At 39.2% G+C, this 15,493-nt stretch overlaps 1 protein-coding gene across 4 annotated transcripts in view; it reads left to right on the top strand.

The window, feature by feature from the left end:
* Nucleotides 1-6,354, top strand: part of LOC142210656 (espin-like) — a 129,925-nt gene extending 123,571 nt beyond the window's left edge. The window contains exons 12-14 of one of the 4 annotated variants that reach the window (XM_075279972.1): nucleotides 3,705-3,784; nucleotides 3,896-3,907; nucleotides 5,424-6,354. In XM_075279972.1, coding sequence (XP_075136073.1) covers nucleotides 3,705-3,784; nucleotides 3,896-3,907; nucleotides 5,424-5,571 — 240 coding nt within the window. In that variant the 3' untranslated portion in view covers nucleotides 5,572-6,354. Of the gene's footprint in view, nucleotides 1-3,704; nucleotides 3,785-3,883; nucleotides 3,908-5,423 lie in introns of all 4 variants that reach the window. The other 3 variants (XM_075279971.1, XM_075279969.1, XM_075279968.1) reach the window with 3 other exon arrangements.
* Nucleotides 6,355-15,493: the final 9,139 nt, after the last annotated feature.

Genomic DNA, 15,493 nt, shown 5'->3' with positions numbered 1-15,493 from the left:
GATATGTAAAATTAAACCAAACGATCAAAACATAAGTAACATATAAAATAATGAAACAATGACATCAGATGTGTTTCAAAATTATACATTGATTTTATTGCATAAAATTAGATTTTAGGTCTGAAGGAAATATCTTAAAAATGTGGCTGTGGCTTTATTCAAAGAAAACTATATATTGATATTAAAACGATGCAGATGTTGGATTATGTTCCTAAACATATCCTATTTGTGTAAGGATAAAATGCACGACGGCCATTGAAATTATGGATGTGATGGGTCACCACTAGGGCAATCTGCTCTTATACAGTTGCTCTCTATTCTAGCAAGGTGGATCCCAAGCAGGGGGTAGGGGGCCCTTCTGTAACACCCATATGACCTAATAGACAGGTTGTACCAAAATCCTTTCATAATTACAGTTATATTCTATGGAAAGTCTATAGTAAAGTAAATGAATCCATAAATGTACTTAAATAGTTTTTCTAATCTTTACCTACTCAACGTGGGTTATTTTTCATTTGCTCATTTTTTTGTGATTTTTTTTATGCCACATTATTTTTTTATGTAAACAAGGCAGAATTAGAAGAAAATACACACAAGAGCCTCGGTAATGCCCCCGTAGTGTAGGAATAAAGTCCTGGGTGACATTCTTCATTATGACTCTTTATGTGGTTGACTGTAGAACCAATTTAATATTTAGTCCAGTTTATATGAAGGATAAATGAAATGACTGTATCCTTAAATTTATCAATGCCATGGACGACTCAAGCTGGAAATTGAAATTGCTGGACCATCTTTTAGTACATCAAATGTCCACGTTCTAACGTCATGTCCTTTTTAGGTCCAAAATTCTTTAATGATTAATTTCTTAATATATTTCTATAGTGGTAGGAGTGCTGTTATTCCTAAGCACAGACAGGGGCAGATGGTGACCTACAGCGACCATTAGGATGAGCTTAGGATTTAGTGTATACCTTGACAATTCCCTTTGTGGCGGCTGAAGGCAACCTGAATTTTTTATTTTTTATTTTGGCAGCTGGCAGATTGAATTTACTGCATTATTTATAGTGTTTGTATATTTTCTTGTATCAGTAACTTCATAGATAGATCTTGCATGTGTGTTTTTTATTGTATACATATTAGGCCTCAATTTCCAAAACTGGACCAAGTGGCCTTGTTGCCAGTAAGAAGCACTTGGAGTCCAACTTCCATCCACAATGTGAATTCTATCTGGTTGATATGTATTACTCGACGACTCCTGTTCCTTTGGTCAGTTCTGATACATGAGGCTCGTTTTATTTAGCTCCGTGTTTTTCCAGTCGAGAGCCATGAGACCGTAGACGTGTTCTTGTGTGTTTTTGATATTCGGTATTCTGTCTAATTCAGCTGTAGGTAAAATATATTTGTGTGCAGTTGCATTTACTTCAAAGATTAATAAAGTTTCCTAAGAATGCAAACAGTCTGGTTATTGCATCTTTTTATTTCAGAAAAAAATTATGTTGTACTATTAGAAGATGTCTGCAAAGTATACCAAAAAATGGAGGAAAGTTAGAATATGTCAACATGATACAATGGACTTCATGTTTATGTCTCCATGGTTACAGACTACAAACAAGTCCTAGTAATGTGTAGTCTGATCCAGCAGTCTGCAGTGTAATGTGACCGACATAAGAAAGTAACACATGCTAGAAGAAAGTAATACATCCCAGCAGGATCAGACTATACAGGATCTGTATGTAATATGTAACCATGGATGTATATAGATGTGCACATGAGCACTATACGCCATATAGTAGGGTAATAATAACCAATACTATACCAAACTTGTACCCTTGCTTATTTGCAATGCTTTGGCGTCTTAGAACAAGAACACGTACCTTTCATAAAAGCTAGAAAATGCAGCCATATGCAAACCTTCATTGCAGTCAAACCAAAGTCGCCATATATAAACTTTACATCTCTGTATTCCACTAATCATTACTTATACCAGCCTAGGAGGTTTAGTAACAGACACATGATATGGATATTTTAGACAATAAATATTCCTTAGTACCATATGTGAGAATCTTTGAGCATTGGTTTGAATTATTCGGAAAATAGATGGTTTTCCATAATGTGACTGGATTATAAGATATAATGGAATATAAGAGAACATCACCATATGCATAGCACACTATACATTATCCACCATCATCTTAAGAATGAGTTTCTGAAGATTTAGACACTATAACTGCAGATAGTCTGTATCTAGTCTCATACTAATGGGTTATTATGATGATAAGCATTGTATTGCTGGCACTTATAACTAAATGGGAAACTATGAAAATAGATATTAAGGTCCGTAAGTCAGAGCGCTGGTTTACACACTGCGAAAATGGTATTAAATGGTATTACTAATGTGAGATTATGTATAATCAAATAAAAATATTAAATATTAGAGTTACTCCAGAATGAGTTAAAAGCCTTGTCTCCATTATTTACTATATCTCCATGATATTCTCTCCATTATGTATCATCATTCTCTCCCCCCTCTACTCTACTCATTTTGTTTTCCCTTCTGCAGTATTATTCTCTTTCCTCCTCTTCTTCTCTGTTCTGCTTTTCTTTTCTTAATTATCTGTTCTTCCCTTCTCCATTATCTTCTTCCCCTCTTTCCTCATCCTCTCCTTTTTTCTGTTTTCATCAGTTATTCTTGGCTCGCCTCTTCCCGGTCTCTTCCAACCTCCTCCTTTCCCATTTTTTCCTCTCCTCAACTATTTCCCTCTCTTCTCCATTCACTTACCGTACCTTACCTTTTCATCTCTTTTCTCGTCCCTTCTTTTTCCTTCCCTTCTCTCATCTTCTCTCCCCTCATCTTCTCTCCCCTCCTCTCCTCTTCCCTCTTTCCTTCCCTTCTCTTCCATCCTCTTCTCTCTCCTCCTCTTCCTTTACCTCTTCTCTCTTCTTCCCTTCTCTCTCCTCTTCCTTTCCCTCTTCTCTCCTCTTCCCTTCTCTCCTATCCTCTTCCCTTCTCTCCTCTTTCATTCTCTTCTGTTCTCTCCCCTTCCCTCCTCTCTTCTCCTTTCCTTTCCCCTCTCCCCTTCCCTCCTCTTCCCTTCCCTCCTCTCCTCTTCTCTCCTCTTCCCTACTCTCCTCTCCTCTCTTCTTCTCTATTCTCTTCTTATCTGCTTTTTGTTCTTCTCCTCTCTTTTATTCATTTTCCATGCCCCTATCTTACTTTCATCTGTTCTCCTGTGCTCACTTTTTATCTTGTTTCCTCTATTCTTCTCTAGTTTGATTTTATTCCATTTTATCCTTATTTTAATCCTCCATCTTTATCACTTTTTTTTGTCTGTTAAGATTTCTGTCTAAAACTGTCCCAAGCTAATACATTAAAGCCATTTTACAATAGTAGATTTCCTTGTACCTGCCACTTTTCATCAGATAAGATATGTAATTGTACAAGAAGGTATACCTTGTACTGAATATTGGCTCAGCAGTTGGAAATGTCAAACACTTAGAGTTTTCCTGGAAGGACACCTATAGACAAGCCAGGTTAGTATTTTAGTGATATCCAATGACATGAGGTCTTCACTACTTGTTTATAAGCTTTTCTAAGAAAAAATTGATAAAAGATATTTATTACCAAATATTTAATCTTTATCTTATTTATCATGATAAATGTGTATGTATATATATTTATACAGGGCTTTCCATTTGTCATACAGGAGCAGGAAGAGACTGCCAGATTATCTACCATGCCAGCATGGCGAAGGGAGATCCTGAGGAAGAAGATGGAGGAGGAGAAGTAAGGATGGATATAATATACATGCTATTGAATTATTGTTATTATTATTATTTTTTAATAATTAATTTAATATGTTCTTTTTTTTTTCCTTTACAAACGTTCGTGTGACAGAGAACAGAAAAGGTGAGTTTCTTCATCGCCTCCATACTACATTGAGCCTATTACTAGTTATACCTGATTGTACAGCATCCCTTCCTATACTTTATAAGTTGCCCATACATTGTGCATGCTTGTCCCTGAATCTGATTGTATAAGATCAGAATGAAAGGCTTCATGTAATAATATAAAAATGATTTATATGCGATAAGAATCTTTAATAGCAGCTCTAACCCTAAATCGGCAACTTTGGGTGATTGAAGTATATATGTTCATGCAAGGATCTTTAGGGTTAAGGAACATCTAATGCCTTGAGACACTGTACATGTTAAGATGTCTGACAAACTCTTTGTGTGTGCAAAAATGGTGGCCATATTGGTTGTCACAGAAGGTAATATAGCTCTGAGAAGGATAAATAACAATGTATAATGAGGATGAATTAAGGGGTACTTCCAAAGTTGCCCATTGCTATGACTCACTAGGGCAATATTGCTTGGATGCCACTGTTGTCCAGGCATCCCTGTGACACCTAACATTCAGGCTTCAAGCTACTACTATGGCTTTAGCAACAGCATGGCATAACATCTAAACTTCTAGTAGTTGTCACAAGCAGGAGATACTTTTTACGGGCTAGTTGTAACTAGTGATTTTAGATGACATTTTGGAGACATTCTCTCTAGTATCCAAATGGTAATGGTAATAGCATATGGACAAACCAGGTTGAGGGCTGTAGAATTAGGTTAGCCAGTCACCCCCAAGTCTACTTAGATATGACCCTTTTCTCCATGCTTCCTCTTACTCTTCTTCCATTAAAAAGTTACTTTTGGTCATTTAGCCACAAACAAGTATACTTAGATATTTCTCTGTCCTCCGTTCTTTCTCCTACCCTACTCCTATAATACATTATCCATGTTCACCCAGTCACCCACCCATAAACAAGTATACTTAGATATTTCTCTGTCCTCCGTGCTTTAACCTATCCTACTCCTATAATACGTTATCCTTGTTCACCCAGTCACCCACCAATAAACAAGTATACTTAGATATGTCTCTGTTCTCCGTGCTTTAACCTACCCTACTCCTATAATACGTTATCCTTGTTCACCCAGTCACCCACCAATAAACAACTATACTTAGATATTTCCTTGCTTTCCATGCTTCCTCTTTTCCCGCTCCTATAAAAATTTATCTTTGGCCGCCCGATCATCCACCTATAGTCAATTATAAGCCAACATGTCTCTGTTCCCCCTTCCTTCCACCTCTGTCTTCATTCTGTACGTCTGCCAATCTTGTTTATGTTACTCCCATAGTCAGCCCCTTATCTGGACTAGTACACAAGGGGAGGACATTCCTACAGTAAGGTAAGAACGCCCACATGTCAGTCCACAGGCATTCTTCAGGCCTAACTGTGCAAACTCCTCCTATCAGCAATTCATTTCATGGTAATTTGTCAAGACATAGAATTGAAAGCAGAGAAAATTCTACAAGAAATTTTGAAGAAAGAATGAATGGCATCACTATGACCTTCCTTCTTGTTTTCCAGAAAAGAGCAAGAGAAACAAAAGAAAGAAGAGGAAGAGCGAGAACGAGAGCAATCTGAAAAGCTAAGAACACTGGGTTACGATGAAACCAAGTTAGCGCCTTGGCAAAGGCAAATAATTCTAAAGAAAGGGGATATAGCAAAACATTAGGTCTAACAAATTTTCCGTTTTTCATTTTTCAATGTCACGTCAGAGTTTATATTGTCCGCCATTTACAGAGAAAAGTTTATTAACAAAACTACGGTGATGTCACAGCCCAATGGGAAGGGGGAACATCATTGTTTATGGGTTTATGGACTGATTTACACAAACATTTTGTGTATCTTCACTTCTAGTCTCCAACATGGGGCTAATCTGCAATCAAGACGGTATACATATATATAGCAATGAGAATTCTCAGCAGTTCAGGAGGCCATTTTATATTATTTTTTTGGTAACCAAGTAGTAGCGCCTCCACAGGAGAAATTAAGTAGTACACACCGCCTAGTGACATGAATAGTCTGTCCATATAAATCTTTGTATTGTAGCTCAGCTTTCCTCCATAGGTTATATTTCTTCCTCGGGCTTCTATATGACAAAACATACAATTGCTGAGTGACAACCACTTTAAAAGCTACTATGGCAGCCATATTGGCTTACTTCCCAATAGTAAATAGCCAAAAATTGGAACATTTAAGACCCACACAGTCTAAAATATCCAGAAACACCACCATAATATGTATTACCCATTTTGCGGTCCATTTCTTTGTAGTTATTGGCAAGAATGTATTGAATGTCTCCCATATTTCCCCAAAACAGATTATTTTGGCCTTTAGTTTAGTAATGTACCGTATATACTTGAGTATAAGCCAACCCGAATATAAGCCGAGACCCCTAATTTTACCACAAAAAACTGGGAAAACTAATTGACTCGAGTATAAGCCGAGGGGGGAAATCCACCATTGCAGATAAAAAGTCTGGTCATGTGCATTGCAGCTTAGTAACTCCATGGGGATCATAGTAATAGCAGTTAACCCCATCATGTCCCTCACATTAACCCCCTGTGTGCCTCACATAAGAGTTACTGATATGTGGGACATATGGAGGTAATAATTAGGTATCTTCATAATTAAGGTACTTCATTAGTACCCTCATGTGTCTCACATATTAGTAATCCTTATATGGGGCACACAGGGGTTAATATGAGGGACATGATGGGGTTAGCTGTTATTAATGTGAGGCACATGGAGTTACTGAAACTAAATTAATAACCTCAAATGCCTGACATTAATAGGCAGAGTAACTAAAGGAAGGGACCTGTGTGTGTCACGTTACTGTAGCTTCCTCTCCTCCATACAACAGACATCTTCCATAAGACACAATGAATCCTGGCCACTCATCTGCAGGGTAGATACTAAATCCTAGTGTGCTAAAGGATCTCTGATGACGTCATGACCATGTGATCGGACTCTGGTGTGGGCGGAGCTACTAGGATTTAGACTCAACCTTATCTGCAGATCTTACATACCAGTGGCTACAGGACCTTTCTTGACATCACAGTCACGTGACCTCATGACAAGCCAATCACAGAGCAGCAGCACTAAAGGCCCTCCCCCTTCCAGGTCCTTCCAGTTTACTGTGCTCCGTGGACCCTGACTCATGTATAAGCCGAGGAGAGCTTTGTCAGCATGAAAAATGTGCTTAAAAGTCGGCTTATACTCGAGTATATACGGTACTTACACCTGGTCACCCTGTTTATCTGTTAGATCACAGACATCCCCTTTGGTTTCATGTCTGTACCTCCATTTCCATATGACTGTTTGTACAGAAGGGGCGGCCTATAAACTCTCTAGATTTAAAGGGATTGTCCATCTTTGTACATTTTTTACAAAATGCTTAGAATCATTTAAAATAATAAAAGAAGTGATACTTTACTAATGTTCTGACACTTCCCTGTCCCCTGCTGGTCTCCACTGAGGACACTCTGACACTTACAGTTATATGGCAGATCACCATTATGGCCAGCCATTGGCTGCAGCAGTCACAAGTCTGTCTCAGGACCCGATATAGAGAAACCATTGAGGGACTGGGAAGCTTGTAGACTGGTGAAATATCATTTCTTTTACTTTATACCATACCAAGTTGTTCTTCAAGTGTTTTCTTGGTTTGACAACCTCCTTAGGAAGGGGGCCCCACGTGGCGGAAAAAAAAAAAAGCTCAGCATTTTATAGTCCCTGCATAGTGGATGAGATTCTAGATAATCCCATTCGCACACTACAGTAAAATTTGTGTAGTGAACATGCTGCGATTTCCAAAACAGTCCCAGTTTTGGAGATCGTAGCGTGTCAATTATAACTACGGAAATGCTGGCGGTTTCCCTATAGCTATAATGGAAGTAGAAAGTCCACTCTACAGACTTTCTGTGAAAAGCGTTGCGGGAAGAATTACTTATTTGCTGCAGTCTGCTACATGGGGTCTTAGCCTTAAGGATGGCCTTATGCCCTGGAGAGATGGGGATGTTTAGTAATGTTTCATATTAGTTCTATCCCTATTTCATAGTTAGCTGGTTATGTCTGATTATCTATGGTGCTGGTTTTCTGTCATTTTCATATACATTTTTTCATTCACTTTTCTAGTTTTACGGGAATGAAGTTCAGCTGTTTTCTCAATATACTTTGTGTTTAAGTAGCTCTCCAATTTCTAGATCCCTGCTTGCTGTCAGTGAATCAAAACATTCATCAGAAAACCCGTAGACACTGAGTCCTTCTCTTAAAGGTGCACAACGTCACGTGTCTGGGTGTATCAGTGTTCTTTCTTGTAACAAGCCCTGGAGCTGTGTTGTGTTCGACAAGATTTCAGCTTCTACATTGTAAAGCACGATTCTTCCAATTACTAACAGCAAGTTCAGATATTGAAATGGTGACATATTAAAGCACTAAAAGGTTAGAAAGTTCTGATCTTCTCGGAATGTTATCATTATACAATTATTACACTTTATTTACATAAATCTGAAAAGCTTCTTACGACTGAGGCCACGTTATGGAAAAACTGCTTTTTCGTTGCAGATTTTGCAGCAATTTTTTGAGCCTATGCAAAAAATGAATTTAATTTGCAGCCCACGTTGTGAAAACTGAGCTTTTTGTTCCACAGATTGTTCTGCGTTTTTCTGAGACAAAGTCAGGAGTGGATAGAGGAGAAGGAAGAAGTATAAGACCTTCCTATATATTCCCCATTCCTTTTGTAGCCATTCTTGGCTTTGGCTTAAAGGGGCTCTATCAGCAAAATCATGCTGCTAGAGCCCCACATATGCGTGAATAGCCTTTAAAAAGGCTATTCAGGCATCGTAAAAGTTATATTAAACTAACCCCCGTTTTAAAATAATAACCTAAAAAAGAATGTGCTCTACTTACCGAACGTGCACGCTGGACGGGCATTCAGGGTGTGTCTTCATCTTCATCCCCGCCTCTTCTTCCTCCGATGTCCTCCAGTCCCGTCTTCCTCCAGCGCTCGCGAATGGACAGTGATAGCCGGGGCGCATGCGCAGTAGCCGTAGTAGAAGGCACATGCTACTGCGCATGCGCCCAGGCCGTTTTTTCATATCAGTGTCCACGAGTGCTGGAAGTAGACGGGACTGGAGGACATCGGAGGAAGAAGAGGCGGGGAAGAAGATGAAGACACACCCTGAATGCCCGCCCAGCGTGCGCGATCTGTAAGTAGAGCACATTCTTTTTTAGGTTATTTTTTTAAAATGGGGGGGTAGTTTAATATAACATTACCAATGCCTGAATAGTCTTTTTAAAGGCTATTCACGCATATGTGGGGCTCTAGTAGCATGATTTTGCTGATAGAGCCCCTTTAAAAAAAGCAGCAACAATAAAAGTTGCTGTATCTGCAGCGCGGAGCCCCAGCCTTAGAAGAAGAAAGAACTATAAGGCCGGGTTCACACTGGGTATTTTGGACCGGAATTTGACACGGAGGCTGTCTCAGATTCCGGTCCAAAATACAGGTATCTCCGACTGGATGCCGATGCAGTGTATCGGCATCCAGTCGTGTCACTCCACTCCGGATTAGGCCCAAATGAATGGGCCTAGTCAGAAGGGAGGTGTCTTCAGACGGATGCTGGGGCCGATTCAGCCGCGAACGTCCGCTTGAAGGCACTCCCTTCCGACTAGGCCCATGTCGGAATGAACATGTCACTTCTTTTTTTCGGGAGCTGGAACAAATCGCTCCTGGAAGAAAGAACTGACTGGCTCCCATGGATTTCAATGGGAGCCATTTTTTGGTCATGATTTTGAAGTGGACTCCACCTCAAAATCCTGACCAAAATACCCCATGTGAACTCAGCCTAAATGTTTCCTTTATATTGCTTATTCCTTTTGAAGCCTCTCTTGGCTTTGGCTCCAAAAAACACAGTAAGGCCGGGGCCCCACGGGATGCTTTACGTTAAGCGCGTTTTCTGGCGAATCCCATACCCACTTCGCAGTAAAGACCGCTGTGCGGACATGCTGCAGTTTCCGAAGCCGGCGCGGTTTTAGAAATTGCAGCATGTCAATTATTCCTATGGAATCATCGATGTTTTCCCCATAGGTAGAACAGTAACAGAAAGTCCGCAGAGGAAAACTCCATGAACTTTCTGTTTGCGATGCATTTGCCACCGCAGTTTTTCTCGCAGCGTTTTTTGCTGCGGGACGTCCCGTGGGGCTTAGCTTAAAACTGCAACAAAAGAGTTTTTCTGCAAAATTTGACCTCACCCTAAAGGAGTTGCCTATGCTCTAAAATGTAGTTAATTTTCCTGAGCACGGGGTTGGACTGCACCTTTGTAATGTACAGACCCTTCCAGCAGACTCTCTTTCAGCCAAGAGTTTGGAAATTGTTCTCTATGGACTGGGACACCAATGTTTATGTAGTATGGATCCCAAGATCCATACAGCGCACACAGTATGGACTTCAAAATCCATACAGGGAACTAAAGTGTGGACCAAAGACCCATACATATTGAAACGATGTGGACACCTGGATCCATAAAAGTCTGTGTAATGTGGACCCCAATAACTGTATAAGTCCGTATAGTATGAATCTCAAGAACCATGCATTGGTCTTGGACTATGTAATGTACAGATCTTAGAATTCATACAGCATGGACGTATATAGATGTAGGGGTCTTAATCACAGGGAACTTGGGTTTCACGCTGCATAACTTGAGGTGTACACTGTATTGACTGATAAATTTACAGCAAATCTGCAGGAATTTACAGTACAATAGATGTTCATGATGTTTTCATAACCTAATCCTCACTTAGCATAAACATATACAGGTCCATATAGTGTAGACCCCGAGACTAATTCATGTCCCTACAATGTAAACTCTTATGATCCAGATTTTTTAAACTAATAATTAAAAATCTCCACGTTCTTCTGTTTCAGACACCCATACACCAATCCTGTGTAGGCTCAAGATCCATAGTGTTTGATATAATGTAAATCTTGAGATCCATACAGTTTTGACCTCAAAATGCCCTAAAAGAATACATGTCTAGACAGCGAAGACCGTAAGATCCACATAGTCTTCATCCCAATATCCTAACATGCAGTATGCAGACCAATATTCATGCAATGTGCACCTCAAGATGAACACAGTATAAACCACCAAGATCCATACATTGTGAATCCTTAACATACAAGTCCATGCAGTGTAACTCCCTAAGATCCAGGCAGTGGGATCCCCAAAATCTCCGTAAGGGCTGTTTATTACAAAGTTACAGTATTCTTAGGTTAATGGAAATCCAGTCATTTTGAGTTGTAAGAACCATCACCTCTAGGTAAAACAATGAACGGAATAAAGACCATGAAGAATTATCTTTGTAGGTATTTTTACATATTGTATATACAGGACCTATTCCTTACATGTTTACTGAATGTTAGATGTTAGAGGATGTCAGACGTGTTGGGTGTGAAATCATTTTTTTTTTATTAAGAAAAACCTATTTTAAGTGAAAATATGGTAAATATATTAACATATTTGGTTAATAAATTATATATATATAATACACAGATGCCATACTCATTGCCATTGCCATGTTAGCAATATTTTCTACACATTGTCATATATTTCCTTCTTCCTTCTAGCAAAGTCTGGCATATACAAATATATATATATATATATACATATAAATGAGAGCTCTATATTGTCTAAATGCTGAAGAAAATAAATATATATAGTATGTTTGCAAACATGCAGCGCATCATACGTGTGGTTGTTGTGGTCACATGGCTGTCGACGTTGATGATGTCATCGTAATTTTGTCCTTTTGCAAATAAATTATTTATTAAAGGATTGAATAGTAAAGACTTTTTTTTATATTTTACATCTGAGTTAGACAATATACAAGATGTCTCCTACTTGTTGTAAAGCTACAACTTTCAACTTTTGGGTGTCAGGCTACTGGTTGGAGAGTATCTAACAGTAGGTCAAATGGGGTTGTCCACTGCTCTCCAAAGTGGGAAAAGGACCCTAGTATCCATTCATGTTCATACAGACCCTACAGTATGAACCCCAACTTCATGTTCTATACAGTGTCAACTCTGTGCATATAATGTGGTCCCCGGGATCCATACATACACTGTCGACCCATAGATCCATACTTGGTCATACACCAAGAACTATACAGGTGTGAACACCTACTGCAGAAGAGCAATGGATTAGATCTAACAATAGAAACTGACTACTACTACCTATTACTAGAACAATATAAACATAGACTAGACAGTATTAAATATGCCACGTTTAATGCTGTATAAATCTGGTGCGTCTGTAGACTGTCCAGTCTTCTCTTACACAAACAATTTGTAGGCTTACTTGAATATTTTGCTACATTTTTCGGTGTACAATGTTGCAAATTAAGCCAATGCCATTTTCCTGCCAAGCCAATCCCACTTCCACTAAGGCTCAATCCCTAGTCGGATGAGGCACAGTGTCTAAACTGGTAGGGTGGCATGTGTGCCAGGTTTTGGTGCCAATTGCAGACAGAATTCTGGCATCTTTTCATTAGTAATTCTGCACCACTGTATCTAATGCCTCTTCGTTTTTAAGAGACAACCCTACTTAGGCCCCATGCCGAGGAGTTAGCGGATTCGGGAACAGTTATTTAGAAAAGGTGCATTTCATTGGCACCATATAATACAGCAATTAATTTTTGTGGGATGGGGGAGAACATTGTTCACTGACTGAGGGGATGGTATAATGGTGTAACCCTCCTTCCTCACCATAAACTTTAGTTTTCCTGGTTTCTCCTGGAATAAGTTTTGGAGCAAAGTCAGACTTCAGAAACCCCTGTGGCACATTTGGGCACTGAGTGCACGTACAGTAAGTAGGTACGATAGATTGTTCTGCTGGTGGGATCAGCCTCTTCTCTGCTATGTAAAGCGGTGTCCACACTGCCACCTCTATCCACGCCAGAGTTTCCGTCGTAAACCCCGGGGAAACTAGACAGGGGACAGCTTACCGGTGGTCAGCTTTAAAACTCATTCATTTGAATGGGTTTTTAAAGGTGACCGCTGGTGTCCGTATCCAGCCTCTCCGCCTGGAATCCGTTTTTTTGCATGGACACAAAGTCAGGGGCGGACAGTGGCTGTAATGTGAACGCCGCTTAATACATAGCCATCACTGGCCCAAGGCATTTAGCAAAAGGTCATATTCTCTTGTTGTTTGGGCCTAATGTTGTCTCTGAAATATGTGAACTCTTGGATGCAGTTCTTGCCATGCCATAGATGGGTCATACAGACCATAAAGGGAATGTATCTGGATTGTCCTGGCTATTCAAAAAACATATTAGAATAGACATAGAACCAATCAAAAATGTTAGTTATAATGGTATAAACTGAATAGCAAATATATATTTTTATATTCTATTTATTGCTGTAACATAAATGATGTCATCACATAACACTGGCAATATATTACATAGTATATAACACTAAGATCATAGCTCCACCTCCAGAGCAATATTTACATAAAAGGGAGCTATACAAGCAAAGTAGGCCCATGTGAGGGATTTATTGATTGTGTCACCATATATACTAATTCAGTCTTCAAAATAGCCCTCTTAGCCATTAGTAGGAAAAATCCATTTGGGACAGAAAATCCCTTTATGCCGGGGCCCCATGTAGCTTAAATGCTGTCATTTTGCAAAAACTGCAGCTTTTTACAGTCTCTGCAAAGATGATGGGATTCTGGCTAATCTCATCCACACATTGCAGAAAATAATCCGCAGCAGACATGCTGCGACTTGAACACTCTCATTTTTGCAAATCGCAGCAAGTCAGTTATACCTACAGAAACAATGGCCGTTTCAGAAAGTCCGCAGAGAAATACTTTGTGGACTTTCTGTGAAAAACGCCGCAGGAAAGACCACAATTTGTTTCCACCGAAGTTTATCCCGCAGCACTTTTTGGCTGCAGCCTGCCACATGGGGCTTTTTTATTGTAGATTTTGCTGCATTTTTTGGAGCCAAACCTAGGAGTGGCTACTAAAGGAATATAAATATGGGAATATAAAGGAAGCTCTTCTACTTCTACCTTCTGCTTAATCCACTCCTGGTTTTGTCTCAAAAAACCACAGCTAAAAAAAGTTGCATTTCCGCAACATGAGGCCTTAGCCTTAATGTTCCATTCCTACTACATGATACTGAAACCCATCATTTGGAACATATGTTGGACTCGCCATCAAATTTTTCTTCCATGTTCAAGAATCTATATGAACTATATATGCAAGAAAGATGGAAGCAATGGAAGAATTGATATGAACAATAACCCCCATCATTTCAACATTATTCCTTGTAACAATGAACACTACAAAAAACAAGGAACGCTGCAAAAATTGGGGGCAAATCTTCACTTTTCAAAGATTTATATTTCAGTAGACCAAGAGGGAACATTTCATTATCCAAACCTTTTTGCATAGTTGTCTATTTGATCCATATGTACAAGCTAAAGAAATCAAAGTTGCCCAACCAATCGGAGGTCAGCTTAAATCTAACCATGTTAAAAAACAAACGACTGGATTGGTTGCCGTGTCTCTACCTTTGGTTCTATCTCCGCCATGAACACAACATGTAAAACAAACACATATAAATAAAGATATTTTATAATTCTAGTTTCAACTTTATGAAAGATACTCTTCTAAAACCAAACAGGTTTCAGATTTCATTTGGCACCATGAAAAAAACACTGGTAATCTGCATCCATGTTGTAGTATCCCTAAAATGTATCCTTGAAATAGTTGCTGTAGAGGTGACTATTGTGTGGTTCAGTTGGACTTCATGATAAGGGTATGGTCACATGGTGGAATTTATCTTCAGCTTCCAGAATTTCAATCTGACTTATTCCACGTCAAATTTTTCTTCAAACTCTGCTCCTGCCAGACAGTATTTTCTGACTCCAATTCGCTACAATGCGAGTTTTATCAAGAATCCACTTGAAGAGTGTGACACTTATGTTTTTTCTACTAGCTAAAAAATCAGCTACAGGAGAAATTCTGCATCTGACTCCCATCAAAATCATTGGAGGTGGGTTTTGTAGATGATAGCTGATATTGAGGTGAAATCCGCATCAGATTCAGCGCCAAATTTTACTATGTGAACATTCCCATGTCATGATCTAGGAGCATCACTGAGGTGTGAGGTGCAAAATGCCTGAGTAATGTGATGGAGCTTAATACATGAAACAATGGGGCAGATTTATTAATCCCGTCTTAAAGAGTGCAAACTTAATGGTTGGCATGTCTTTACATACTGAGAACCTTGGGACCATAGTATTGGTTGACTTAGTTTATTATAGCCTATTGCAGTAATTTGGAAACATGATTGTAATGACAGATCTTGCTCTATAATAATTCTTCTGAATCTTAGGGTAAGCGTTAAAGAATCCACAATTTTATTTCTTGGTCCTCCATATGTTTCCAGATCTCAGGTTGCCTTACTTACAACAACAACTCCAAAGTTGGAGTTATTGTTGTAAGTAAGGTATACATTAGCCTTCATGGCGGGCTTTCTATCTATCTCAGATCTCAGGTTGACAATATTATCACAGTTGTCCA

The sequence above is a fragment of the Leptodactylus fuscus genome, chromosome 6 (assembly GCF_031893055.1).
Source record: "Leptodactylus fuscus isolate aLepFus1 chromosome 6, aLepFus1.hap2, whole genome shotgun sequence".
Classification (NCBI taxonomy): Eukaryota; Metazoa; Chordata; class Amphibia; order Anura; family Leptodactylidae; genus Leptodactylus; species Leptodactylus fuscus.
This window is presented reverse-complemented; position numbering and strand designations above follow the sequence as displayed.